The sequence below is a fragment of the Vanessa tameamea genome, chromosome 2 (genome assembly GCF_037043105.1).
Source record: "Vanessa tameamea isolate UH-Manoa-2023 chromosome 2, ilVanTame1 primary haplotype, whole genome shotgun sequence".
In the NCBI taxonomy this organism is placed as follows: Eukaryota; Metazoa; Arthropoda; class Insecta; order Lepidoptera; family Nymphalidae; genus Vanessa; species Vanessa tameamea.
In genome coordinates this window covers 10435383-10449294 of record NC_087310.1, presented here as the reverse complement: position 1 = coordinate 10449294, position 13912 = coordinate 10435383, and the positions used below count along the sequence as shown (strand labels likewise).

At 30.1% G+C, this 13912-nt stretch overlaps 1 protein-coding gene across 1 annotated transcript; it reads left to right on the top strand.

Annotated features, from left to right (window-relative positions):
• Window positions 1–52: 52 nt before the first annotated feature.
• Window positions 53–12481, top strand: LOC113401981 (cystathionine gamma-lyase). The gene is made up of 8 exons (XM_026642074.2): window positions 53–311; window positions 689–841; window positions 961–1157; window positions 4084–4174; window positions 6128–6398; window positions 11093–11245; window positions 11497–11671; window positions 12245–12481. The coding sequence occupies exons 2-8, from the start codon at window positions 689–691 to the stop codon at window positions 12390–12392; spliced, it is 1188 nt and encodes a 395-aa protein (XP_026497859.2). The 5' UTR covers window positions 53–311; the 3' UTR covers window positions 12393–12481.
• The last annotated feature ends 1431 nt before the right edge of the window (window positions 12482–13912 follow it).

Sequence of the window (13912 nt, the reverse complement as noted above, 5' to 3'; positions counted from 1 at the left end):
ACTGATGAACTATTTTACCAACTTCTGGGAAATGTATATTACACCATGTATAGCCAACTAAAGGAAAATAAAACAGCGCGGCATAGTTTGAGTAATACATTTCTTTTGTTTCATCATCGTCATCATCTCTTTTTTGCTCGAGCCGTCGTTTATTTTTATTAGTTTCAGTTTGACAGCGCTCTGAAGTTAACCTTGCTCTTGGTTGCGCGGTTTAAGCTTATACACGAATAAAGCCGGTGTTTCGCTAATATATATAAAGTTAATACAATTATTTATTTTCTACATTCGCTACACTTTTATCCTTAATAAAGGTACGTAATTATCATATTTAATTTAGGAAATGAAATTAAGTTACTATTTTTGAAGATAATATAAATATCGCTGGTTTACTGATTAATAAATTAAGAAGTAATATAATTACAAAATAGATACCAATCATTTTTTATGTGGAAAATTGTGATAATTTAAAACGTGCAATTTTTTATGAAGTTAATCATGTATATCTATTTTTAAAAGCCGGTTTATATTCACATATTGGAGCTACAGAAGTAAGTCTTCAAGGTTATTCTAATTTGCTGGCGAATGTTGGACGTTATTGCCAATTTATTCTTTGAGTAGTGAATTTATCACGCGTCTTTAGAACGAATAAAAAGATTTCTTTTATTTTTAATCTTTGATTTTTTTTTAGATGGGTGACCAAGGATTTTTGAAGCAAAAGCCTGGTTTTTCCACGATTGCGATTCATGTTGGTCAAGACCCCGAGAAGTGGAAATCGGCTGCAGTAGTCCCACCTATTGTCACATCAACTACATTTAAACAACCAGCACCTGCTGAACACAAAGTAAGATTCCATTTTTTTTTACCTTTAACGAGTACAGTTAATAATACATATATTTTAATGGATATAACGAATATGTTTAATTTAAAAAGAAAGAAATAAGAAAAATAATTATATTTCAGGGCTTTGAATATGGCAGATCTGGTAATCCAACTAGAAATACTCTTGAAGAATGCTTAGCTGCACTGGATGGTGGAAAGTATGGCTTAACCTTTGCCTCCGGTCTTGGAGCAACAACAACTCTAATTTCACTTTTAAATAAAGGGGATCATTTGGTGTCTAGTGATGATATATATGGTGGAACTAATAGACTATTTAGGTGAGTAAAAATTTATTATTACTAACCAATAGAAACTTAATTTCAGTAAATAAAAAAATATATATATTTATTAGAAACCTGTTAATTATTTATTTTATACTATATAAAGATATGTTGCTTGAAAATCATAGGTGCGGTTACAATGAAAAGAAAAAATAAACTTGTTCATTTTGAGGTAATGAGCTAATTTAAAATTAATTAACTATTTGAAAAAATATAATATTTTCTCAGATAGTTAAAAATTACAACTGCCCAATAAAAAAGTATAATTCAATATTACAAAATATTTAGTAATCTTTGAAATTGATTATTCATAAAATATAGTTACTGATTTCAAATACATACATACATATATTCATGTATTTGGTTGCATGAAAATCGAAGCATGGCAATATAGTGTTAATTAAGGAAAAAAGACAATAATAGTCCACCTGGTTGATAAGTACTATTGAGAAACCCATTGTAATTATTTATTTTGTAATACTTTGCACATACAGTCGGAGTTATCATGTACCTGCTTTTCGTTTGACTTCGTTTTTAATTCATTAATGTTGTATTGCTCAATTATTTGCCTTCATGTGTTATAAATAGAATTTATATACTTCTATTTTTTTTTATTATAATAGCATCATGACGTAATACGTTTAACGAAAGTTTTACGAAAAGTAAGGTGATCCCTACTAATAATATACATGCGTTACCTCTCGCTTAAACCGCAGAACCGAACTAGATGAAATTTGCTATGGCAAATAGTTTGAATCCCGGGAAAGAATATAGGTTAGTCAAAAGAGGGTTCGAAATTTGTATGGGAAATTAATCAATGTTTGTATGTGGGTAAAAGTGTGCTATAAAGTTTTATAAACTTCACGCGGGTAAAACTGCGGGTTCGGCTAGTTAATTATAAAATGAACAATTCAAAATTCCTAATCATTAGTCTTAATTTTGCTGTTAACTAGAACTTTGAAAATGAACATGGTATTACAAAGCGATAAAAGATTTATGAAAAATATTTTGGGCGGTAAATTCTTCAAATATAAGATGAAAACTTAAAAACTATATAGGTAAAACGAAAAGCGAATATCTTAAATAACAATCTTACGCTTGAAACGTGAAAGGATAGGAGACGGTTTATTTAAAGTAAGTCGTAAGTCGTAAGTCTAACTAACTTACGTAGCTTACATACATATTAAATTTTGAGAAGTTATGTAGATTGTACACGTGGGTCTTATCTGAAGGTCGCGGGTCAAAATCGGGCAAACACCACGGAATCTTTTCATATGCTAATTTTGTGTTTACGATTCTTACGAGGTTAAAATAATATACAACAATATTGGGAATAATAATTAGCAATGCTCTGGCTTTTTCATAAAACATCATAGATTTAAAAAAAAAAATTGCTGTTTCCAGCCGTCGAATCAATATTCCAAGCCTATAGTAGCTTTCATTGTAATTTAGAGTAAAAGCCTTCTACGATAATGATTAATTTAACGAATTATATTGATAACAATGAGGGTAACGTTAAATTGTAAAGGAAAATATGAAATGGATTGGAAAATCTGAGGTTCTATAAACAAACAGGGAAAGACAAAACAATTGAGTCCCTTAAACTCTATTTGTGTACCGATTTTCTTTTTTTTTATAGATATTGACGAGCAAAAGTGTTATAAAAAAAATTAAAAAATATTTTAGCAACACAAATATTCAATACATTTACTTTATTATCTATATTTTATAGCTAAATAATGAATTAAATTTAAATAATAATTTCAAAACAATCAATGTTCTGTTATTAAATTAAAGATATGATTCGTTTCGCTTACGAATTGTCTAAAAGTCAACGTAAAGTATACGTTCACACGCAGCAATCAACAAGTATTTCTAATCACGATTATTTTACATTTTTAAATTACATTAGCAGCCTGTAAATTTTCCATTGCTGGGCTAAGGCCTCCTCTCCCTTTGAGGAGAAGGTTTGGATCATATTCCACCACGCTGCTCCAATGCGGGTTGATCGAATACACATGTGGCAGAATTTCGTTGAAATTAGACACATGCAGGTTTCCTCGCGATGTTTTCCTTCACCGGCGAGCACGAGATGAATTATAAACACAAATGAAGCACATGAAAATTCAGTGGTGCCTGCCTGGGCTTGAACCCGAAATCATCGGTTAAGATGCACGCGTTCTAACCACTGGGCCATCTCAGCTCTTATTGATTATTTAATGAAATTATATTATTGTAATATACAGTGTCGTGCGTATATTACTTGCCTTCTGACGTATTCAGTAAAAATATTATGATCGGTAAACGATTAAGTCATAAACACAAAAATAATATTTAGAAACATTAAACGAACAGAACTAACTTTCGACTGTGTGAACCGATTTCGATGATTCTTTTTATATTTGAAATCTAGTGCTTCCCATGTGGATTCCGAATCCAAAACTAACAATAATTGTAACTACATTATAGTATCGTAAATCGACTTTTAATTAGTCTTTTACTTAGAAGATTCCTAAAAAATATTTTGATCACTGTTTGTTATTCATAGAATATGTGTTGAGTTAGATTTGAAGTGGGTAGGTACCTACCTACCTCCTTGCGTGGTAAATTCATAGATCGTACGGCGTACCTACGATATAGACAAGTAGAAAAAGTAAATTGATTATTAAGTTGTAGAAGAATACGCAATTAAGTTTTTTACTTTTTAGTACAGATTAATTTGTTGTGGAAGTGTTTTTTTTTTTTGTTAAAATTTTTGTTTACTTAATTTGATGTCGTATTTTTGTACACTTATCTATTTGTAAGTGGTACGTAAACTATACGATAATTATAAATGTGAAAGTATATAGCCGATATCTAGTTATAAAATAATTGGCAAACTTACAAACTAAATAATAATTTATATTCAAAAAAAATATTTCAGAAAAGTAGCTGAAAGATTCGGTATCGAAACTACATTCGTTGATTTTACAAACCTGGAACTACTAGAAAAATCGTTTAAAAAAAATACAAAGGTGAGTCGCATTTTCTCCTTGGTACGTAATTATTTACATGACAAAGCATTACGTAGATACCATAGACACAATGATGTATGTAGATAATAATAGCTTATGGTAATATTAGCTGGTCCGGCCTCTTCGCTCGGAAAGATTATTTATGAACAATATTTTATTGCTCAAACACAAAAAAGATTTAATACAAAATAAAAAAATTAATATAAAATGGCAGTCTTATCACTGATGTATTCTCACGCAACGCCACGAAAAGATCATATTGGGAAAGTACTCTATACACATAACAATACATACAATATAAGCAGCAATAAATAATCATTCTATTTATATAGGAAATAAGAAAAGACAATGAACTTCTGTGTCACAGAATCAATTAATCAATATCAATTGTTCACAAACATACACACAAACATTAGATTCATGCTAGTGCTCTAAAGATACATAATTAAACATATAACATTTTCTTATCGCCATTAAGTAATCTATGTAATAAAAAACGTCGTTTATCATGTAATGTTATGTTTATACGAGAGATAACTTCACTTATGATATATTAAGAGCAATTGAGATAAAAACAATTGTTGATAATATCGATTGCAAATAATTGATAATAAATGTTAAAGTAACAAGTGAACAACTCGAGAGCGCGATTGTTCGCCTCATTAATATTATCAAATGGCTTATTCTGTCTGATATTTATTTTTAAATTTTTGTTAACATAAACATCCAACTATTTATTTGTAAAATGAAACGTAATTTTATTTTAAAATGTTAAACATTTTCTTATCTGAATTGAATATTTTTTTAAACAAAATATTTAAACGCTTATACTTATATGTTTGAGTACAAGAAATAAATGGATTTACTGTGGCTTAATTTTACAGTATACAGTGCATTATCATTGATAGTTCCAATTAGAATTCAAAATTATAAGCTAAAATTATACGAAATGTAGTCATGATAATTTATAAGAATAATTTTTAATTGTAGCTAGACTCACAGCTCTTTAATTAAATACTCTTTTTCGTTTATTTTTCAATCAGTGAGATCTGTCATGCAGTTAAAGAAGTTAAATGATCATCTGGTAACTCGTGTAATTGTTATCATTTTTTTTTTTTTTTTTTTTCGTAATATAGACTCTTTCGTCATATATTACTTTAAAACACTACTGAAGTTAAAACTATTGTTGTTTAAATAACAGATAGACGATAAGAGTGCTTAGAGTTATCATTCGCTGATTTTCATACAAGATATATAAATACAATACTGTATATTATTATTACATAGATATTTTTTTATAATTGAACTGCAACTTCTGTGTTCCTTCCCGGGTCTTTTTTGATATAATCTACATTCCGATCTATTGTAGCTTTACATTAAATTGAATAGACTATATTTTGTTATAAAATTTCAATGAAACAGAAAGTTTATTACAAAGAGTTTCTTTAAACTTACAAATAAAACACATACATACACTCACACATACAAATAACACGCATTTAGATTAAGATTTTTGTTTTTAATAAACATTTCTTTTTTTTAATTTTGTAATGACAAATATGAAATGTTTGTTTGTGCGGTGTTTTAGATACCGAAGTTGGTTTGACGTGATAATCTTACAATCATGTGTTTGTTCTGGAACAAAACATTTTTGATTGTAATCGTCTATTATGAATGATTAAATATGTTGAATATATTGAACCTGGTAACCTTTACTCATATTAACATTCGAACCCGTTCAAAAAAAGTTTCGTTTCAAACATTCACAAATGCACATATAAAATAAAATAATATTTCTTTATATCTTACACGTATGTGTAAATATTTGTTTAAGTTTTTAAAATAATGATATTAAAACAAGAACACTTATTACAATCGTACGCACTTCAGAGTATTCGCTAGTAAAGTAGCATATATTATTAAAAAAAAATGAAGCAGTTTATTTATTCGTAGATGATTTGGATCGAAACTCCCACGAACCCGCTCCTTAAAGTGGCCGACATTGCGGCGATAGTGAAGATAGCGAAGGGTTACGACGAGAACATAATCACAGTGGTGGACAACACGTTCCTGACGTCGTACTTGCAGCAGCCGCTGCAGCACGGAGCGGATGTCGTCATGTACTCGCTCACCAAGTACATGAACGGACACTCCGATGTCATCATGGGAGCCGCCGTGCTCAATAACAGCGATCTCGAGAAGAGACTGAGGTTCCTACAGAACGGTATGTCAATTTTTACCATAAGTTGTATATAGAAGTTGATCGTTCTTAATTACGATTTATCGATATAATATTGTTTTTATTCAAATATGTTACTCTCTGTCTATGGCGTCATAGAGAATGGGAAGTATATTGCATATTTAAATAAATAAAAAAAAATTACTAACATGAAAAATTTACATAGTCACAAAACATCCAGTGGCACAGCGCTCAGCACTACCGGTAACAATTTCGTACGTCTAAACTAGAGCTCGGACGATATACGATCCCATGAAAAATTAAATAATATTAGATAATTCTTTATACAAAATACAGCAGTGTATACCTAAATGTTACTTAATATAGACTACACTACACACTTCCATTCCATTTATGGTCATAAGTTATCACGTGATGAAGCTTCCCATTTCTTGCAGTATTACTTTTCAGACAAAGGATGATTACTTTTCTTATCCATTTTTATTATCATAATCTATCTTTTCAAGGAGAAATATTTGTAGTTCATTTTCCACGGCTCCAATTTTATACTATGTCAAATTGATATCGTAATTAAACTATCATGTTATATAAATTAAACCTCTTCGTATTAAATAATTTAAATTCAATTAAAGTGTTGATATTTTCAACACTTTAATACAACGATAACGTGAAAAGAAACGTGTATCGAATTTAAAAACTCTTAGGTAGAAAATGATATCCGTATAAAATAATTCACGTGTATCAGCGTGGTTTACGAATCATAAGTATTGAAAAAATATATTTGATAAACAGGATGAATTTTACAAAGTTTCAATGAGAAGCTCAAAACTATATTTCTGATTACAAGATCAACATATTTGTATCTGCCAGGTTACCTTCCCGATAAAAATGTACCTCGTTTAAACATGCAACCTCTTGATATATAACATTATAAATGTAAAATTAACTCTGTCTGGCTATCTCTCTGTAGCGCTAACACAGCCAAACCAATAAATCGAATTTGATGATAATTGGTATGAAGCTTTTTGAACCCCTTAGTCCTTCCAAGGGCTACTTTTTTATACTTGACACCTGACGACTGACCCCCTTAAACGCGAGCTAAGCCGCGGGCGACAACTAGTTCTCAATCTCATAAACACCCAAGTATAAGAGCTAATAATGACAATAATGTATCTCTTCGATTTCCTACGGTTGTGTACTTCGATTACTAATTTACAACCATTATTTTTATATTGACGAAAAATCTAATTATACAAAATGAATTTGAGTGTATGTGGGCCTAATACATATTTATCTCAGAGTAATGTAAAAACAAATGCAAGCTGGTAGATTTTTTCTATCTTACTCCATTTAAATGACGTTTGTTGATTTCAGTGTGTGTGCGATCATTTTCAGTAAGCGAGAGCCACTTTGTACACACTTCAAAGTGTTGACATTGAGTGTAATTAGTGCACATTGGCACCGGATCTTTTATTTTGTAGGCGGTCGTCCAAGTTTCTCACTGTCGTCTCTTCCTAGTATTTTCGAATCAATACTAATATTTTAAATTTAATATATTTGTTTTGTTATTAAGTTCATAAGCCGGTAAGAATTTATTTAAATTAGGGGATCTACTGTCAGCCTTACTCGAAACTGAAAAATCAACGTAGGTAGTTTTAGCCCTTTTTAATAGATCTTTAGCAATAGTTTTATATATGTATATATATACTTTATACTTCGTTAAAAGCATTTATAGCTTTATTTATTTATAGCGTTCGGTGATATTTTTTTTAATGTACTACATACTTATGTGATTTCTTAGAATCAGCTTTTAATTGGCCAGGAAAAAAAAATACAAAATTGAGTTTTAACATTTGTTCCCTAATTAGTAATACTTTCAGTGTCATCTTTCTTTTCTATACATTTTTTTTGTTTCGAAGAATTTTATTAATCAAAACGTGATCTACGGATATATGTTGTCAAAGGTTTAAAGATCGACTTGAAATGACTACTCCAATGGCACCTACTGCGGTTCTAATATGTATTTGAAAGTCTTCAGTGTAAGTATCGCGTAACGCTCATAAAAATTGTTTAGTAAGAGTACAACGTTCATATATGCATGACTTGATAATATTATTTAAATATCGACGTCATTAAAATGCAATTTACTTAATTTGAATGCAACTTGCATTCAAATTAAGTAAAGGTTAAAAACAGAAGTTAATGTTCAATTAGTTTTATAAAATAGCTTGTTATTTTTAAATATTTTATTTACTTAATCTATTTCAACGTAGACTTTTTTTTTGTACCTACAAATATATACCTACTCAAGTATATAATATAGCATCTATGTAAGTGAAAATATCGGAGTTTTAAAAAGCACAGAATTCTAGTAAAGCGTAAAATAATATTATAAGCGGAGTAAAGACAAATTAACAACTTTGACCTTGAATTGCTATGATACCATTGGACGAAGTCTAAAATAATAATTTTTATTCATTATTAATTCGTGAAAAATACCGTTTTAAATGACGGTTAAGTTGTTATTGGAAAGAAAAATTAACATTGATATATGTATGTATTTAAGTGGAATTGTGTTGTATTGTGAATTAATAGGAATTAATAGGCAGAGTTAATAGAAAATCTATTCAAAATTTAAATCTAAAATTTATCGTTATAGCTCATCTGCGATAAGAGTACAATATAAATATATATAAAATATTCGAAGATTGATCGGCACTTTACTTAAGTATAAAATAACTTCACAAAATAATGTCGTGCTACTTCACGTGTGATATTCAATCCCACCAAATTATCAATTAACCATATGCACGGTATAAGGTTTCGACTTACAATTAGTAATTTAAAACTGTTGACCGCAGAATCCTTACTAGTTAAGAATTGGGGTTAAAGTACCCACTACACGCGGTCAGCACGACAACTAATAAAGAATACTTACTTTTCAGTTATGGCCATAAAACATTATAATGTCGAATTAAGTAACCATTTTCTATGACTGAACGGCGCCATAAATTTAACTTACGATCACTATTGTTATAAAATGTTTGTATTGTTTAACAACCACAGGAAAGTAATATTGAAGTCGTTGTCCCCGCATTTAATTAAATTATTATTTATTATAAAAGTACACTTGTTAAAATGTTGTATGTTGTGTAAAAATAAATTTTAGTAAGGAATTTGCTATGAAACAATTTATTTAGACAGGCACTACACTCCTTATTCATTTCAAATTAAAACTATTATTAATCCTAAACTATAATTAATTAAACTACAGGCACAAGGGAAATAACATCTTAGTTCCCAAGGTTTGTGGCGCATTGGCGATGTAAGGAATGGTTAATATTTCTAACAACGCCATTGTCTATGGGCGGTGGTGACCACTTACCATAAGGTGGCCCATATGCTAGTCCGCCAACCTATAAAAAAAAGTTCTGAAAATAATTACATATGTGAGGGGCATGTTGAAGTATTAGTTTATTTGTGGCATTAACATTTTACCTGAAATCTTCTCGCATTAAAAAAGGGTTCTATGGTGCTGGGCATACGAACATTCAAAACCATAATTTTAATACTGAACAATTGATCTACGTAATCTATACGACCAAGCATATCGACCTTGTTTTTACTCAATCATAACATAATGGTTTCGTATATTGTGATAATAACAGGGTGCATTACATCAGTTAAAATGAGCAATATATAAAATATAATATCCATATTTCTTGTCATACATTGCGTATGTAATTACATTTTACGAGTAAAACCTACAACGTCACGAACATACGTCATTCTATCAACGCTGTTGCGGTTATTTTATGTAAATTGCAAATCAACGTGACGAGATACAATATGCATTACGTGTAGTCAAACTATTGGTTTTCATTTTGCACATGTACCTAGTGACGAGATGGACTTACCTATTTTTGTATAATATTAAGTTTTTTATAGTTTCTAGACTTTTTTCTAGGTTTATTCATTTGGCGGCTTTGTACAATTATATCTGTTTGGGTACCACCGGCTTAAGTAAATACTTGTTTTATTTGAAGGGTGTGTAAGCCAGTGTAACTACAGGCACATGAAACATAACATCTTATACAATTTTAAACAGCGCCAATGTCTATGGGCAGTGGTGAGCACCTTTCATCGGGAGGTCCATTAAATATTTTATTATTAACTTATTTTCTACTTCTGCCCGCAACTCTCAGCGAATATTGCTTTGTCATCTGAAACAGGTCGTTGAAGTTGTATCGTAAATTGTAATATTATATGAACAGTCTAAGCGAAAAATTCGTTTTTTAGGGCGGTGAATGCGAATAATAGTTGTTTCTCCCACCAAATTGCAATATGTTTTTATTGGTCCATCGATTTAAAAATTAGATTTGTTCCTTTAGAGTGTTTTTAATAATTTCAGCGACGATGTTTCCTTTTAAACAATTTTGTGCTAAAAACTAGAGTTATTAATACTAAATAAATACTTAAAAAAATAGTAACGAGACGAAGCATACATAGACAGACAGATAGCGGGAAGCGACTTTGTTTTATACTATGTAGTGAATATAAAAATTCAGTGTTTACGATGGGACTCCCCCTTTATTACACGTCTAGTATATATAAGAATATAATGTCATCACATCTAATATTGAGTATTATATTTTCTATGCATGATACAAGTTTTTTTAAATGTTTTTATTCTTAATAAAAAAAATATGATTTTACAGCTATGGGTATAGTTCCTTCGCCTATGGATTGCTACCTAGTTAACAGAAGTTTAAAAACTCTGGCTCTTAGAATGGAGCAGCATAAGAAGTCATCGCTTGTTATTGCAAATTGGATGCTCAAACACCAACGGATCGCCGAAGTTATGCATCCAGGTTCGTAAAAGTTACAATAAAAACAAAAGCCTTCTTCTGAACATTAAAAAAATAATAAAATTGCTATTTTGAAAGTTGGATGTTATACTGGACCTCCAGGGAGTCCAGGGGTTAACTTCATTAACTAATTTTAAATTCGTACTTTATTGTATTAAAACAAAATCCTAAAAAATAAATATATATGTGTATTTCTTACAAATTTTTTTTGTAAATAATAATTGTCATCATAAATATACGTTATCGTTTTTTAGGTTTACCCTCTCATCCCCAACATGACATAGCAAAAAAGCAAATGACTGGTCATTCTGGTGTATTCAGCTTCAAGCATTCCGGAGGACTGAAAGAGTCGAAAAAGTTCCTAAGCTCCCTCAAAGTGTTCACATTGGCCGAAAGTTTGGGAGGATACGAGAGCCTGGCGGAACTGCCGTAAGTTTGATTATATTCAATTTGTAATAGGAAACAAACAAGTGATCTGCCTCTTGGTACGTGGACAGGTACTTGTGGAAACCATACTTAACACGGGCGTCAAGCATCGGGTATATTAATCTTAACTAATCGGCTAAGTATAGGTACGGTCTTAGTGATGTAAAGTTAACGATTACTGGTACTATTTAGAAAATTATAATTTCTTACTGTTAGATTCAATACGATATCTGCAGGCCTCTCCATGCATGCAAATTAGGCAGCAGTCTCAATTACAAATTTACCGATATATAATATATATTTTTATCCGTTGTTTGAATAAATCAAATATATAATAATTATCAACGATTCAATGTACAACTTAAGAGTAGAAAAAATATTATATATTATTTTTTGTTGTTGAGAAATGCTGTTAATCGTATACTGTATTAAATGATTGTATTTTTTTTTTTTTTGTAAGTCGTATTTTTAAGTAATAATTGGAAACTAATTGATGGCACTCGACGTGTTAATAGATACAAAGAACAATATCGTTTTTCCAAGAACTAGAAAACCTAACAATTTATCGTATTTCAGTTCTCTGATGACACACGCTTCGGTGCCCCAAGAACAAAGAGCAGAACTGGGCATCACGGATTCACTGATCAGACTATCCGTCGGCTTAGAAGACGTTGATGATCTGATCGCTGACTTGGAACAAGCAATTAAACTAGCATTTGAATAATTTTATATTAATAATTTATATAGAATTTTAAAGAATCACAATTTCGGATTCTTATCTAATATATATATTTACAAGTTTTTTTCGATATACATACCCACATATAACCTATTCCGGTGGAAGGAGTAAAGGTAACAGATCGTAGGTTTGATTTGCACTTTGATAATAACTCTCCTATATTATGGACTGCAAAACAGTTCTTGATTAATATAGGTACCTTAATTTGTTTCACAACAATATTTCATAACTTCGCTGACATTTAAAATACCATTTCAGAACAAACCATACCAAACAAATGGTATCACGTCAATATAATCAAAAGCAGTTTATTGGTATTTACTACTTTTTTTTATTGGAATACGATCTAACTACAAGATTACATAAGTATTAAAATCGAAATATTTAACCTCATCTTCTACTTCTATGATTGTTATGAAACTTACAAGTTTAAATTATTATTTTATATCTACGATAATAAAGCGAAATAAGTGACTCCTTGTCCACTTTAGTTAGTACAATTAACCCTTATTAATACCAGAATATTCCAACAAAATTGATAGTATTTAACAATATCAATAGTTTCGCATTTATTCGACTAGAATTATTTTTCCGTATAACAGTTTGTATAAGAACAGTTTATAATAAAGACGATTAAAGTAATGAATTGTATATTATTTTACATGCAATGCTTTAAATGGTAAATAATTTATTAAATTGGATTTCTTACAATCTCAAAATTTGAAACTATTTACCTATATTTCTATGATATATTTAATTTTTTGTATATAAAATAAATTACTATTTTAAATCACGTTTATTTGTTACTTGTTTTTGTATAAAACGTATTCTTAAAATTTTGTAAATTTCAATTTATTTGTAAAATCGAATATACTATTTATAATTTTTATTTGATCACTACTTTATCTAATTTTTGTATAGTTTTTTAATTTTATTAACACAAATTAAACTGCCACAACTCAAAGATGTGTGTTTATCAGTGGCGTCGCATAGGTCACTAGCACCCGGCGCGGATTCCAAATTTGCCTCTTATTTTTGCAATCCATTATAAAAAATTTGGGGCATGGTAAAAAGAGTACTTTTATTGAATAACACTAACCTGAACGCATAAAGTATTGAAACTCGTACTAGGGGTACTTTAAGCAAAAAATGCTGTCGATTGCCTCCAAGGTGTAATTCGTGTTGCAACAATGTACGCGTAACCGTAACGCGTATCTTTTCTGTTTTTCTACCAGTAGCTTTTAGCTCAAAAGGCCGTTTACCAACTATTATATTAGTATATACTGCCTAAGTATTCATCAAAGAATTTATACTGCAAACTAGATACGCAGAATATCAATATGTACGTAGTTTCATACGACAAGCCGCGAAATCGACAAATTGGGGCAACAATCCGCTAGCTTGTTTTTATATCTTGTTTTTTTTACTCAAAGTCATCGATGCCTTGTGAAACGACGGTCTGTCATTACCGTATTACGGTGAAGTACAAAGAATGCGTAAGGAGA